Here is a 12,510-nt window from a genome sequence, read left to right on the forward strand (position 1 = left end):
GTCGAATGTGTCTGGAGAATACATGCGTAGTCTGTCGTGCATGGCTAAACATCCACCTATAGCGATACTAGTCCCCAGTAACGTAAGTGCTTAATATATTGTGCTGACGACCTGAGCATAGTCCATTCTCGTGCTGATTCTTCAAGATGCAACTGTTCAGCTGGCTGGTAACTAGCCTGAAGATGACACATTGTGCTGGAATATGTCGATGGACAGGCTATACAGAGGAGTACAGGCTCAGGGTTGCCTCACCAGATCATATGGGCCCTGTCAGAACTCAGAAGTACAGACAATGGCTCAATTCTAGAAGCATTAGCTGTCAATCAGTGACGCTTCGGGCCGCCTGCCGATGACGAGCCAGAAGTGCAGATCTTATCCTACGTTCCAGTGACTCATACCGATGTTGAAGCTACTCATTGGAGATTTGGTATTTGACATATATTCCAAAAGTAATATGTACTATCGCTTCAAAAATCGTCCAGGTGTTTGTGACCACTCCAACGAACTGGGAAGGCGTGTGCGCCTGGAGGTCGGGTATATCGACGAGGTGCAATATGTGATATGAAAATTCAAAAGGCAGAGCTGAAGAGCATGTACAAGAGAACAAAAAAGAGAGCCAAAAAAAAAAAAGAAAAATTTGCAATAGTCATTGCTTGGGCTTGGGATGATACCGGTAGCGACGCCAGTTTTCTCCCACCCACCACGAGGCAACATGAGCTGCGTCCCGGACCCAGTCGGTCACTTCTGGGCCGTACTGTGTTTCGAGTTTGGCGGCCAGGTCAGTCAGGTCAAAGTTCTTGATCGGGTGCAGTTCGTTGGGATCCTTTTCCAGATCCGTGAACCGCCACGCCAGATCATCGATGAGGGGGATGACGAGCCGGTAGCCGGGTTTGGCGGCGGAGCGCACCGACAGCCAGGAACCGCCCGTGTTCATCACGGTGAACTGCCAGTCTTGCTTGCCATTCTTCTCGGGGATCAAGGGCCGAATCATCGACTGACCCTCGTAGATGGACAGCATGTCCTTGGCCGCACGGGTGGCCTTTTTCTCCAGCGAAGAGGTCTCAATCAAGAGATCCAGGATCGTCGGCACGATCTGGTCCGAGATCACGGGGGATGTGATCTCCACGGGCGGGAGCTTGGGGTGAGCAAACACGATGGGAACCTGGAAGTTGCCGATATGCGGATTGTCGTAGGGAGTGAGGCCTCCGTTGTTCGGAAGAGACAATCCGTGATCCCCCGCCATGACGAGCAGGGTCTCGTCCGCAACGCCTTTCTCCTGGAGAATGTCCATGATCTCCGCCAGCCAGTTGTCGATAAAACCGACAGTGTTCAGATACTTGTTGAGATCATCCCTGGCCTGGATGTTTTCCTGGCCCATGAACTGCTGGTAGCGGTGGTTGGGCATACCCCACGGATGGTGAGTCGTACCGGTGAGATGGGTGATGAACAGTCGCTTGTGCTCCCGCTCGGCGTCGTCGATGGCATCGCGAAAGTACTCGCGGAGCTCGGTGTCGGGGTATCCATAGTAGTTGATCTCCTCGGACTTGACTGGATAGTGTTTGGCGGTGGGGTTTTCCAGCTGCTCCTTGGCGAGAATGTCCTTGAAACCCAGGCGCGGAGTTAACGCGTCTTGCTTGTCATAGCCCTGGGTCACGGACTGCATCCACTTGGAGTGCCAGGGCCACGAGGTGAAATCCCGGGTCGTATCCGCGGCGCCAATCTGACGGTTCAGGGCGTTGAGCACATGCGGCATGCACGGTTGGTAGATGTGATGCTGGTACTCGCGATTGAAATCGGCCACCAGTGGAGTAACGCCGCAGACGGTTCCGACAAGGCTCTTGAGCGTGTAGGTGCCCGTGGTGAACGCATTTCGGGCGCTGATGCCGCCGAACGCTTTTCTGCCATTGTGTGCAGCCGGGTCGCGCGCAAAGCCCGAAGCAAAGCCCGTGAGATACTCCGCTGTTCGAGTCAGATTGGCCAGTTTCTGCTGCACGGCATCGGGAATGGTGTGATTCGTGTGGGAATCGGCGATGCGATTCCACATGAACGAGTCCTTGCGGAGCGGAAAAACATCTGCTCGGGTGCTCTCCAATTTCAGCAGGATGACATGTTTGATGCGAACGTGTCCGCTGGCGAGTGCTTTCTTCAGGGGTTCTAACATGGGATTCTGTAGATTGGAGATGTGCAACGGATCCTTGGCCGGGTTGTAATGCAGCGGGGGAGGACGACCGCCATGATGCGGTCCGGGATGCGGTCCGGGATGCGGCCCATGATGCGGTCCATGATGCGGTCCATGATGTTGCTCGAATCCCGGATACCAATCCTCGAACCCGGCGATCGGATCGCTCGGGAGCCAATCCCACCTCGGCGGCTCATCCAGCGCAGAGCGATCATCCAGCCAGCGGTAGTCTCCCGGCATCACCTCGACATCGATCGTGGACTCGCCGCGGTGCGCTGGGGAGAATGGAACGACGGGAAGCGCTCCGGACAGGAACATGTACGAAGGACTGGGGGGGCGAAGGCACCGCAGGAGCACAAATGCGCCGAAGAAGATGAAGACGGCCACACGTTTGACCAGCGACTCGCGATGTCTGACCGGCGTCTCATGATTCATCATCGGATCGAGCAGAAACACCGAGTCTCCGTCGTCGCTCTTGTCGTCCAGATAATCATCGACCGCAATGTGTTCATACCTCTCGGGATCGATGGGACTGGCCTTCCTCGTCCACTGCCGGCGGCGAAGGCTCCAGATCCGTTGCGCTAACCTCCGCCAGGGCGCCCCCAAGATCCGCAAGACCCCGCCAGTGGCTCGGTGGATGGGCGCAGCCAGGAACCAGGAGGCAGCAATTATGATGGCCTCGGCGATCAGAAATCCTGTCAAGCCGGTGAGCAGGGTGCGAACGGCAGCCGCATCGCTGCGAAAAGTCCGGACCTGTCGCCAGTGGATCTCGGCACCGGTCACGATGTAGAAGGAGGTGGCGGAAGAAGACATGGCAGACATCAGCAGACTAATACGAGTAACAGCGATCAGTCATTTGATGTTGCAGACGAGCTGAGAAAGGAATAGTGGATGATCTACCTGAATGGCACAGTGCATATGGCAGCGAGAATGGCGCCAGGTCGCCAGCGGATGGTCTGGGTGAGCAGACGGACGAGCAGGATGAAGATGACATCCTGGAAAAGGAAGGTCGGCCCCCACAGGAGCAATTTGGACGGTGGTAATGAGTCGAGATGAGCATATATGTGTAAGAATTTGGCCCAGATCAGGGAGACAACGGCGAGGGTGAAGAAGAATTTCCGCGATACATTCCACCAGCGGTCGAAGGTGTGCGCGGGGGAATCTCGGATGACTCGAACGAGCTGGTCGACGAGCGAGGAGAGCTTGGAGAGGAGCATGACGGATGAAGAAGAAGATTGACAGCTTCTCTTATTAGTCCTATTTAGAGGGAAACTCGCATGGCCCACGATGGGGCACGCGATCAGCAAGAATTGCTACGAGAGGGAGACATCCGCATTCAACAAGACGGAGAAGGCATCGATGAGGATGAGAAGATGATGTAGTCAGAGTCAAAGAGATGTGGAAAAGAATGGAGGAAAGGAAAATAAGAGGGGAAGAGAATTTATCAGACGTACTTTTAGGAGGAGACGATGTCACTCTAAGTCGGCTGGCCTTGGGATTAGCTCGAAAGCTCTCAGCTCTCAGCTCTGGACAAGCGAATCCACTCTGGGCAAGGCACTAAAGGCAGACACTATTTCGGCGCCCGGTAGGAGCCGCAGGATTGGAGATTGTCATTACGAGTACGGAGTACTACTTTACTATTGGGATCAGGCCCTGCGCCATCGATCCTCCATAGAGGATGAAACACGAGATGGAGACTTGGACCCTAGACCCTAGACCCTTGGCGTTGGATTTGGCCCCTGATTGTACGCCAATAATAGGTACTTGCCTAGCAGTTAGAGCTCACTTATTTTAGAAGTGCAGAGTCTGTGGAATAAAATGGCTGTAACTTTTTACCTGAAGAGGAAGCTCTTCAAATAGGTACCTAGCCTCTACCACATTACCTTTCTGTATTTGCTCTTCTTGAGCATACTGAGATGAGTGTCCAGGTCAATTACCCTGAGGGAGGAGTGGCTGCCTCCTTTTCATTTTGATGCCCGGAATAGATGGCTTTTTCTGTGCGACCCTGGGCTAAACCCAAACAGGCAGGATGACACACGCCCAGCGCCAGACCAGTGGATCCCTTTCCCCTTAGGGAATGGCCACATGGAGCAGTGTCTCTCAATCTGTCCAATCACATCGAGCAATGTGTCAAGGGAATCCCGTGATGTTTCATGATTGTCTCCTCAGGCCTCAATCTTTCATTCTTACTATTATTAAGGTACTTGAGACAGGGAACAAAGAGCGGTTCCAAGTTGAAGTGGACTCGGCTGCACTACAGCGGTTAAGTCTGCTTCCTTCCATCCTTCGTTGGAGTCCAGCTGAACAAACACCGGTGGGGGGATCAGATGGGCAGTTGATCGCGTGATCGCATAAGGTACCAAATTAGCTTCCTTCCATTAGTCTGGTTTATATTCGATAGATCATAGGCCGTCACCCTATTCTGAACATACTGTTTGGAGTAGACAAAAGCATGGAATTGACCAGTCCAGATAAGCTTGCTTGGTAAGACAGTTGATGTAACATTGACACTGCAGTATCATGCAATAATATCACACGGTATGACAGTGATCGAATCATTCACCTCGGTCTCGCTGCTCAGCTTATGACAGTGTAGATCTCACGTTCGGCTTGAACCGTGATCCTCGGCTGCCCTTCTAGAACTCTTTACCTGTTTGAGCAATCGTGAGCTGATCTCTTATGAGGAGTTGATCAAACAATACAATATTAACGAATGCTTGAATCTTCCTAAGAGTGCTCTTACTTCGGCCTGAACGCCTGAGGCCTGTCTGTGGTCCCGTGACTCGGAAATATATTTGGAAAGCCAACAGTCAACACACTTGTCCATCACACCAACACACACCAAGGCAGCTCATCATCAACCATCAAATGCCATCAAATGACATCCAAAGCATCATCAAAAGATGTCAGCATTGGCCCAAATCCCGACTCTTGGCATATCTACTACATGGCTGTGTACAAGCCAAGCCACGTTTCTTGTTTGTGGCATTCAGACGTTCAGAAAAAGACATTCATTAGACACTGCAAACGCAACTAAAATCGTGTTTTAAGATACAGTTGAGAAGGGGAGTAAAGTACATGTTGCAACTGTTGGCTGAAAAACAAACAATTTAGATATGCACAACTCCATCCCAGTCTAGCAACTCATGGCCTTGGCCATGAATTGCGACAACTCCTTCGCCTTCTGCCCCGTCGTCATGGTGAAATGGTTCGCTTCCTCCATCACATGGATTCCGCCAATGTTTTGCGGCCCGACCAGAGTATCCCATTTGTTTGCTCCCAGATCCGTCCGGTCGTTGAGCAGCCACTTCATTTCTCGGGGGTCCTCGGATCCATCCTCGGGAGGCTCCGGCCGCGGATCGCCCGGCTTGCCGCAGACCCCGTCCTTGGCCCAGATCAGGTAGGTCTTGGGCATCTTCTTGGCCCATTTGCTGTCATTGAACGGCAGAGGGACCGCTTTGTAGGCATCGAGCGAGTCGATAAAGGCAAGGAAGTGTGGTAGGAGCCAGTCGGGAGGCGCCCGCTTCCCATCGCCAAAGAGCCCGATCGAGTTGAAGAACTTGTACAGACGAGGGGGCAGCTTCTCCAGACCGATGGGGAAGGGCGAGTCGAGCAGCAGCAACCGCTCCACCTCCTCCCCTTCCTCGAGGATCAGCTGACGGGCCGCGTCGAAGGCGCAGATCCCACCGGCCGACCAACCGCCAAAGCTGTAGGGTCCCTTGGGCTGGCGACGGCGGATCTCAGCAAGATATGGCTCGGTCAGCTCGTCGAGACTGCACGTGAGGTTCTGAGGTGTCTTCATGTAAGGGCAATTGAGACCGTAGACACAAACATCCGGGGAGAGGGCCGGGATAGTCGCGTAGGAGGAGGCCGAGCCCGAGCCGTCGGGGAACATGAAGAGTTTCTTCGTGGCGGTGCGGGGGTTGCCCTGAAGAAGAATCGAGGTCGCCGGAGGATGTCGAGTGGCCTTGGGCTTCTTGTCGTCGATCGTCTCGAGGAGCCTGATGGGTTGGGGAACTGGCGTAGCTACACGGACGATCTTGGGCTTCAGATCCAGCGCAGCTTGGACCGCATCGAGGGTCGGGTTCTCGAGGAAGAACTCGGAAGGCAGGTCGATGTCAAGTGTCTCCCGGATTCGACCGAGCACGGTCAGGGACAGCAGAGAGTCCATGCCCATCTCTGGCAAGCTGTCGCTCGGGTCAATGTCTGCGACCGATACCCCGATCTCCTCGGCGATGATACTGCAGATGCTATTCCAGACCTTGTTTTGTCCGCCCCTGGGCGCCTCTTGCTTCACAGGAGAGGTGATTCCAGGCGTGGTCAGTCCGCTGGAAGCTTCAGACGATGCGTCGCTGTTGAAAGAGAACTTGGACTCGGGCTCGCTGGACGGCTCGGGACTGCTGCTGTCGCCGAAGCCCTTCTCCGCCAGGAATGCCTTGAAATCCTTGATGGTTGGGTAGTCCATGAACACGGACGATTCAAGATCAAGGTTCAGTTCTTCACGGTATCTACCGGTCACCGTCAAGGAGAGCAGCGAGTCGACCCCGTAGTCGGCAAAGTTGAGACTGTCGGTCATTTCTGCCTCGGACAGACCAACCTCCGCACCCAGAATCTCCAACGTCCGCGAAACCACAGGTGATGCAGCTCGTGCGTTGCTTGGGTTGGGCTTGGGAGGGCCTGTGACTTTGATAGGGGGAGGGGCTTTCTTCTCCCCAATGGGCTTGGCCGGCACCGGCGCACTGGCGGTCTTGGAGCCTCCGACTGGGGGAAGAACGGTATCCAGGATCTTTCGAGCTAACGCTTGGAACTATAGACCGACGTTAGTAAATCACACTTCTTTCAGTCGATATATTTGGGGATATACCTTGACCCCCCCGTACACAGCGATAATGTCATCCCCCTCAAAGACATAGACGTCACCCGCCCAGATGGAGTCCTTCCACGGCTGCATCTTCACATATGTCTGGTAAGTAGCGTCGCCGGAGAACATCTTCAGGCAGCGCATGGAGTCCCATCCGTGGTTGACGAATACCTGGTTCTTGGAGTCGGTCGCATCGCTGGCATTCATGATGAACCCAGACAGATGGCCGAAACTGTCGATCCAGAAGGGGTTGCGATGGAAGTTGCCCGCGGGGGCTTGGAACTTGACTCGCGCCGTGGCTTCGTGCTGATTGCTGTCCAGGATGACTTCCTGGATGGACTTGAAGTTTTCGTCATAGTCCACCAGAGCAGCAAACAGCTTGTACACCATTCCTCGCTGCATGCGGTGAGCCTCTCCGGTCTGAGCCTTGTCCTGCAGGAGAGAGACGCTTCGCTTGATCAGGTAGGAGATTCTCTTCCACTCCGTCTCGCGCTCGGCGCAGTTGAAGAGCTTGACAGTGCAATTGGCGTGCTCGACCGTTTTCTTGCCGTCCCCGTTCACAGAGTAGACCTGCACGGTCGCCTTCTGCTCGGCCCAGCTCATGACCGCCGAGACCCTGAAGAATTGATCCCCGGACTTGGCAATGAGAGGCTTAGGCACAGTCATCTCGCAGACATCCAGGCCCAGGCCCTGGTACTCTGGTTTGTATTTGGCGATCAAGTGGTCGACGAGCGTTTGCGCAATGTCAGCGTAGAGAGACTACATATATGGATTAGCTTCCTTACTCGAAATGGTGAGTACAGTATAACTTACCGATGGGGTAAGAGCCACTCCATTGACCTTGTGGCCCTGAATAACACGATTGAGTTCTGGATCCGCGATATTATTCTCAACCACCAATGTCGCCGTGCTTCCGTCCTCGCGGCATTCCACAATCTTCTGCGCCGCGGTCGTGAGGAAGGTAGACTTGGGCGCCGATACCTCAGCGGTAACAGGAGCCCCCTTGGTAAGGCAAAAGTTGTTCGTGTAAGGGATCCAGTAATTCTTCAGGTCCCAGCAGTACCGGGGTAAATCGAGAACCTCGTGGGCCGAGCTAAAGTCCTGGTGGAATTCCTTCCAGTTGAGCTCGACGCCTGCAAGATGCAACGTCGAGAGACTGTTGGAGAGGATCTTCCATGGATCGTCGTCGCGGCGGAGTGAAGCAACAGTAGTCGCCTGCGGACCGAAGGTGGACTTGATCATTCCCGAGCAGATGGGATGCGATCCCACTTCGACCCAGAGCGTGGCGTCATTCATCAGCTTGGCGTGCCGAGTGGCCTCAAGAGCACCAAGGAAATTGACGGCTTCCCGACAATGCTTCACCATATACTTCGGGCCAAGAACGTTGTAGTTCGACTCCGTGATTACATCGCTGTTCAGAGCAGAGACGAACGGGACCGAGGGCTTGTGGAAAACGACTCCCAGGGCGCTCTCTTCGAACGACTCGAGAATCGGGTCCACTTGGGCCGAGTGGAACGCGAACGGCACTCTGAGTTTGGTGGACTTGAGATTCTGGCTGGAGCACTGCTGTGCCAACTCATCGATTCGACCGCTGAGCCCGCTGATGACCGTCTCGGTAGGACCGTTAATGCAGGCGACGGCGTGGGCCTCGGGATCAAGCAGATGCTGGATCTCGGAGACGGCAGCCTTGACGGCAAGCATGGCGTGGGTCCCCATCTGACACTGCTCCGTGAGAAGCTGCGCGCGACGGCCACACAGGTAAATCGTGTCGCTGGTGGACAAGACGCCGGCGGTGTTCAGCGCTGCGTAATCGCCCAGACTGTGACCCAGAACAAAGGCAGGAGTGACACCAAGACCCTTCCAGTAGTTGACCAGAGCCATTTGGAGGCATGTGGTTCCTAGCTGCGTCACGACAGGGCTCAGTTCTTCCACGGGCACACTACCGTCAATCAAGGGGAGAATAGAGGGGAACCCTTGGCTTTGAGCAATGCAATCGAGTCGGTGAATCGTGCTTCTGAATGCGGCACAATCCTCGTACAGCTGCTTGCCCATCCCAGTGTACTGAGCTCCCTGGCCGGTGAAGACAAACCCAGTCTTGGGGGCTGTTGCAGGAACGGGAGTGGTGACATCTTGATCGGCGCGTTGACGCAGGGCATCACGGATATCCTTCACGCTCGATCCTACAGCGGTGGCCCTGAATGGGTGATGCATGCGACGCGCAGTGGTGGTATAAGCCAGACTGGCAAGGAACCGTCGCTCATTCGCTGGAGACGAGGGTGCATGCGTGTTGATGTACTTGATCAAGGAGTTGATGTTGCGCTTCAGCGCACTCTGGGATCGTGCCGTCACAGACACCATATGCACACTCCGTGGATCCTGCCCTGTGATCTCACGCAGGGGAGCATCTTCCATCAAGAGAGCGGTGTTGCCGCCCGCAGCAGAGAAGTTGTTGATGAACATCTTCCGCTTGCCCGACACCGGCCTGTTCCAGGAGGTTGGCTTGAAGGCAATATGGACATTGCGCTGGGCCAGATCCGTGGGGAAGTTGTTGTTGATCTTCGTTTTGATTCCGCAGTGCGGCGGGATCATGTTCTGCTTCAACATCAACAGCACCTTGACTAAGGATGTCACTCCGGAAGCTGATTCCCCGTGCCCAATGTTCGACTTGGCAGAACCAAGGTAAAGGGAATTGGCCGGGCCGCGGCGGTAATCGGGTGCAAAGACGTCGAGGACAGATTGCATCTCGACGGCGTCACCAGCCTGAGTACCTGTTCCGTGCATTTCCACGTAGCCGACCTCGTGTGGGTTTGTGTTGGTCTCGTTGAGGAGCTTGTTGAAGATGAACGCCTGCGCGCCCACATGAGGACGGGTAATGGATACGGCTTCCGCCGAGTGGTTGGTGTAGGCCGCGTTGATGATTCCCAGAATGGGATCGTTGTCAGCCTCGGCATCCTCCAGACGCTTCAGGACGATCGTGCCCACCCCGTCAGCCCGGCAGTAGCCATCCGCGCCATCATCGAAGGTGTTGCAGTTTCCTGTCCGGGACAAGAAGTGGCCGCGGTCCAGACCGGCATGGTTGTCGGGGTTCGTGAGGAGATTCACTCCGCCACTGATGGCGGTGTCGCAGTCATTCCTCCAGATGGCATTGCAGGCCAAATGGATAGCAGCAAGACTGGATGAGCAGGCGGTATCAACGCTTACACTGGGGCCACTGAACTTGAAGTAGTAGTTGATTCGACCGGGCGTGAATGCTCGGTTGCCGCCAGGAATGAAGTAAGTGTCGATATCCTGACCGCTGTTGATCTCACGGTAATCGTCACTGGTCATACCCATGAAGATGCCAACGCGGTCTCTCTGAGTGGATGGGCTGCTGTTCGGAACAAAGCCTGCCATTTCCAGAGCCTCATAAGCTGACAACAGAGCCAGTCGCTGTGCAGGGTCTGCCTGAAGGGCCTCTCGGGGAGACATATTGAAGAAACGGGCATCGAACAGACCGGGCTCGTTAATCCAGCAACCATATGGGACTTTACTGGTGTTTCTCACTTTGCCGGTCATGTCTACGTGGGCGTCGACATCCCATCGCTCCGGCGGGACCTTTTTGTGCACATCCAGACCTTTGTACAACAAGTCCCAAAAGGCCTCGACGCCATCTGCCTCGGGGAAACGTCCTGACATTCCGATAATGGCAATCTTCGACCGTGAAGCATTGCCCGTAGCATTGGGAGCGGCCGGGTCCATTTGAGGAGCGCCGACACCGGTGTCTACCTCGACCTGGCAGTTTCCCATACGCTGGAGCGCAGTAACCAAGCCTTGCGTGGCGTTGCTGGCGATAGGGAGAATCCTCCAGGGCTTGTCGTTGGCAGCCTGAACGATTGACAGACATGACTCTGTGACTTTGTCCCAGCAAATCTTGCGCAAGAGGATTTCCTCCAGAGCCACCTTCAACAAATCGCGCATGCTCTTTGCCTGGACCAGCTTGCCAGTGTTACTCGAGACCAATGAGACCCGTGGCGCATAGCGTGAAATCACGTCCTCGGAGCAGAAGCTGAGGATATGGCGAATCTCTCGGTCATTGTACAGATGTGGTGCGTGGTACGGGCCGCAGACTCCAGGAGCCTTGAAGTGTTTGTACTCCTTCGGAAGACCTTCTTCGATGAACTTGTCGAGAATGTCTGGTGGTGCGCTGATAGTGAGACCTTTCGACCCGACTGCGCTGATGTAGGGTTGCGACGAGGGGGTAATTCCCTGGTATGTCAGTATTTTCTTCCAATGGTCGTGCACTGTACTTACTCGCTTCTTGACAAAGTTGCTAATCAAGTTGGCGGCATCCGCCTCATTGATCTCAGAGATGAGGATCGACCAGCTGCCGGACGATGACTCCGTCGAGTCCACCATCTCTCGGACTCTCATGACACAAAGCCCGAGGTGAATAGTCAATGCGACCACCTCGACTGCGAGTGGCAGTAATTCCCCGACATTCTTACACGAGCTAACTGCGGCGCAACTCAACAGACCCGTACACGAACCCAGTAGAAGGCCGTCATCCGAGGAAGGATATGGATGTCCACGATCACCGTGGTAACTGCCTGCGATCAGCCATGTTCTGGGATACCTTTTGAAAGGCAACTTACTCGATGAAACATCCCAGTTGATAGATACAGGTCAACGCACTTCCCAGCGCAGGATTCGTCCCTGACTCACGGTGCCGAGCAAGCAAGTCGGCGATGCTGGTGAACCGCGGGAAGAGTGTGCGCTGAGAAGGCGGCAGCCTGGCGATTTCCTGACGCAGAGCATGGAAGCATCTTTCGATGAACGAGGCGACGATAGTATGGTTCTTCGCCTGCAATAGGTTGCGGAGGCCTTCGTCACAGCTGATTGTCTGATCTCCGAAGAGATAGATGCGACGGAGATCCTCCATGGCGGGTGGTTTGCGCGGCCGGCAGCTCCAGAGGGTGTGACTGCAAGGAGTAGTGGCTATTCGGACCGCAGCATATGGGGTTTGGTACGAAGGAGAGAAAACAATAGCCCCTCCGAAAAGAGGAGTCTTTAAGTGCAACTTAAGACACGACCAGGGTCCAACCTCTTCCAGAGATCCACCCGGCCTGGCCGGATAACAAGTTTTGGCATTGTCCGCTCTGGGAGGTCAGATCGCATGTCTCGTTTCAGGTGCCCGACGTCAGTCATCCGACTTTGCAAGCAGCGCTGCGATTTGAGCAACGAGGACACAAAATCGGGGAAAGGACGAAAGCATAATTCGGTTGTTGCGAGCCTCCCAAAGCATCGCAGGAAGCTTACTCTTCCCCCCTTCCATGGAATTCTAGGCCCGCGAGTTGCTTTTTCCCCACGACCACGTCTCAATGGATGCGGGAGCTGCAAATTCTGATCGATGTTGCTTTCCTTCCGAAAGAGGAAAGGATGATGGAATTCAAATGTGAGACAGCCACCATTGGGTACCGTTGGAAGCGGAAGT

General features: G+C 54.7%; 2 protein-coding genes across 2 annotated transcripts; both read right to left on the reverse strand.

Annotated features, from left to right (window-relative positions):
* Window positions 1-646: 646 nt before the first annotated feature.
* Aspvir_000054 (sulfatase domain protein) lies at window positions 647-3,396 on the reverse strand (the record flags this gene model as incomplete). Its single annotated transcript, XM_043265199.1, has 2 exons — window positions 647-3,008; window positions 3,080-3,396. The coding sequence occupies 2 exons, from the start codon at window positions 3,394-3,396 to the stop codon at window positions 647-649; spliced, it is 2,679 nt and encodes an 892-aa protein (XP_043121134.1).
* A 1,919-nt stretch (window positions 3,397-5,315) lies between these two features.
* pksP (polyketide synthase alb1) lies at window positions 5,316-11,958 on the reverse strand (the record flags this gene model as incomplete). Its single annotated transcript, XM_043265200.1, has 5 exons — window positions 5,316-6,986; window positions 7,044-7,799; window positions 7,854-11,285; window positions 11,331-11,622; window positions 11,672-11,958. The coding sequence occupies 5 exons, from the start codon at window positions 11,956-11,958 to the stop codon at window positions 5,316-5,318; spliced, it is 6,438 nt and encodes a 2,145-aa protein (XP_043121135.1).
* Window positions 11,959-12,510: the final 552 nt, after the last annotated feature.

This window comes from Aspergillus viridinutans, assembly GCF_018404265.1.
Source record: "Aspergillus viridinutans IFM 47045 DNA, scaffold_1, whole genome shotgun sequence".
Lineage (NCBI taxonomy): Eukaryota > Fungi > Ascomycota > Eurotiomycetes > Eurotiales > Aspergillaceae > Aspergillus > Aspergillus viridinutans.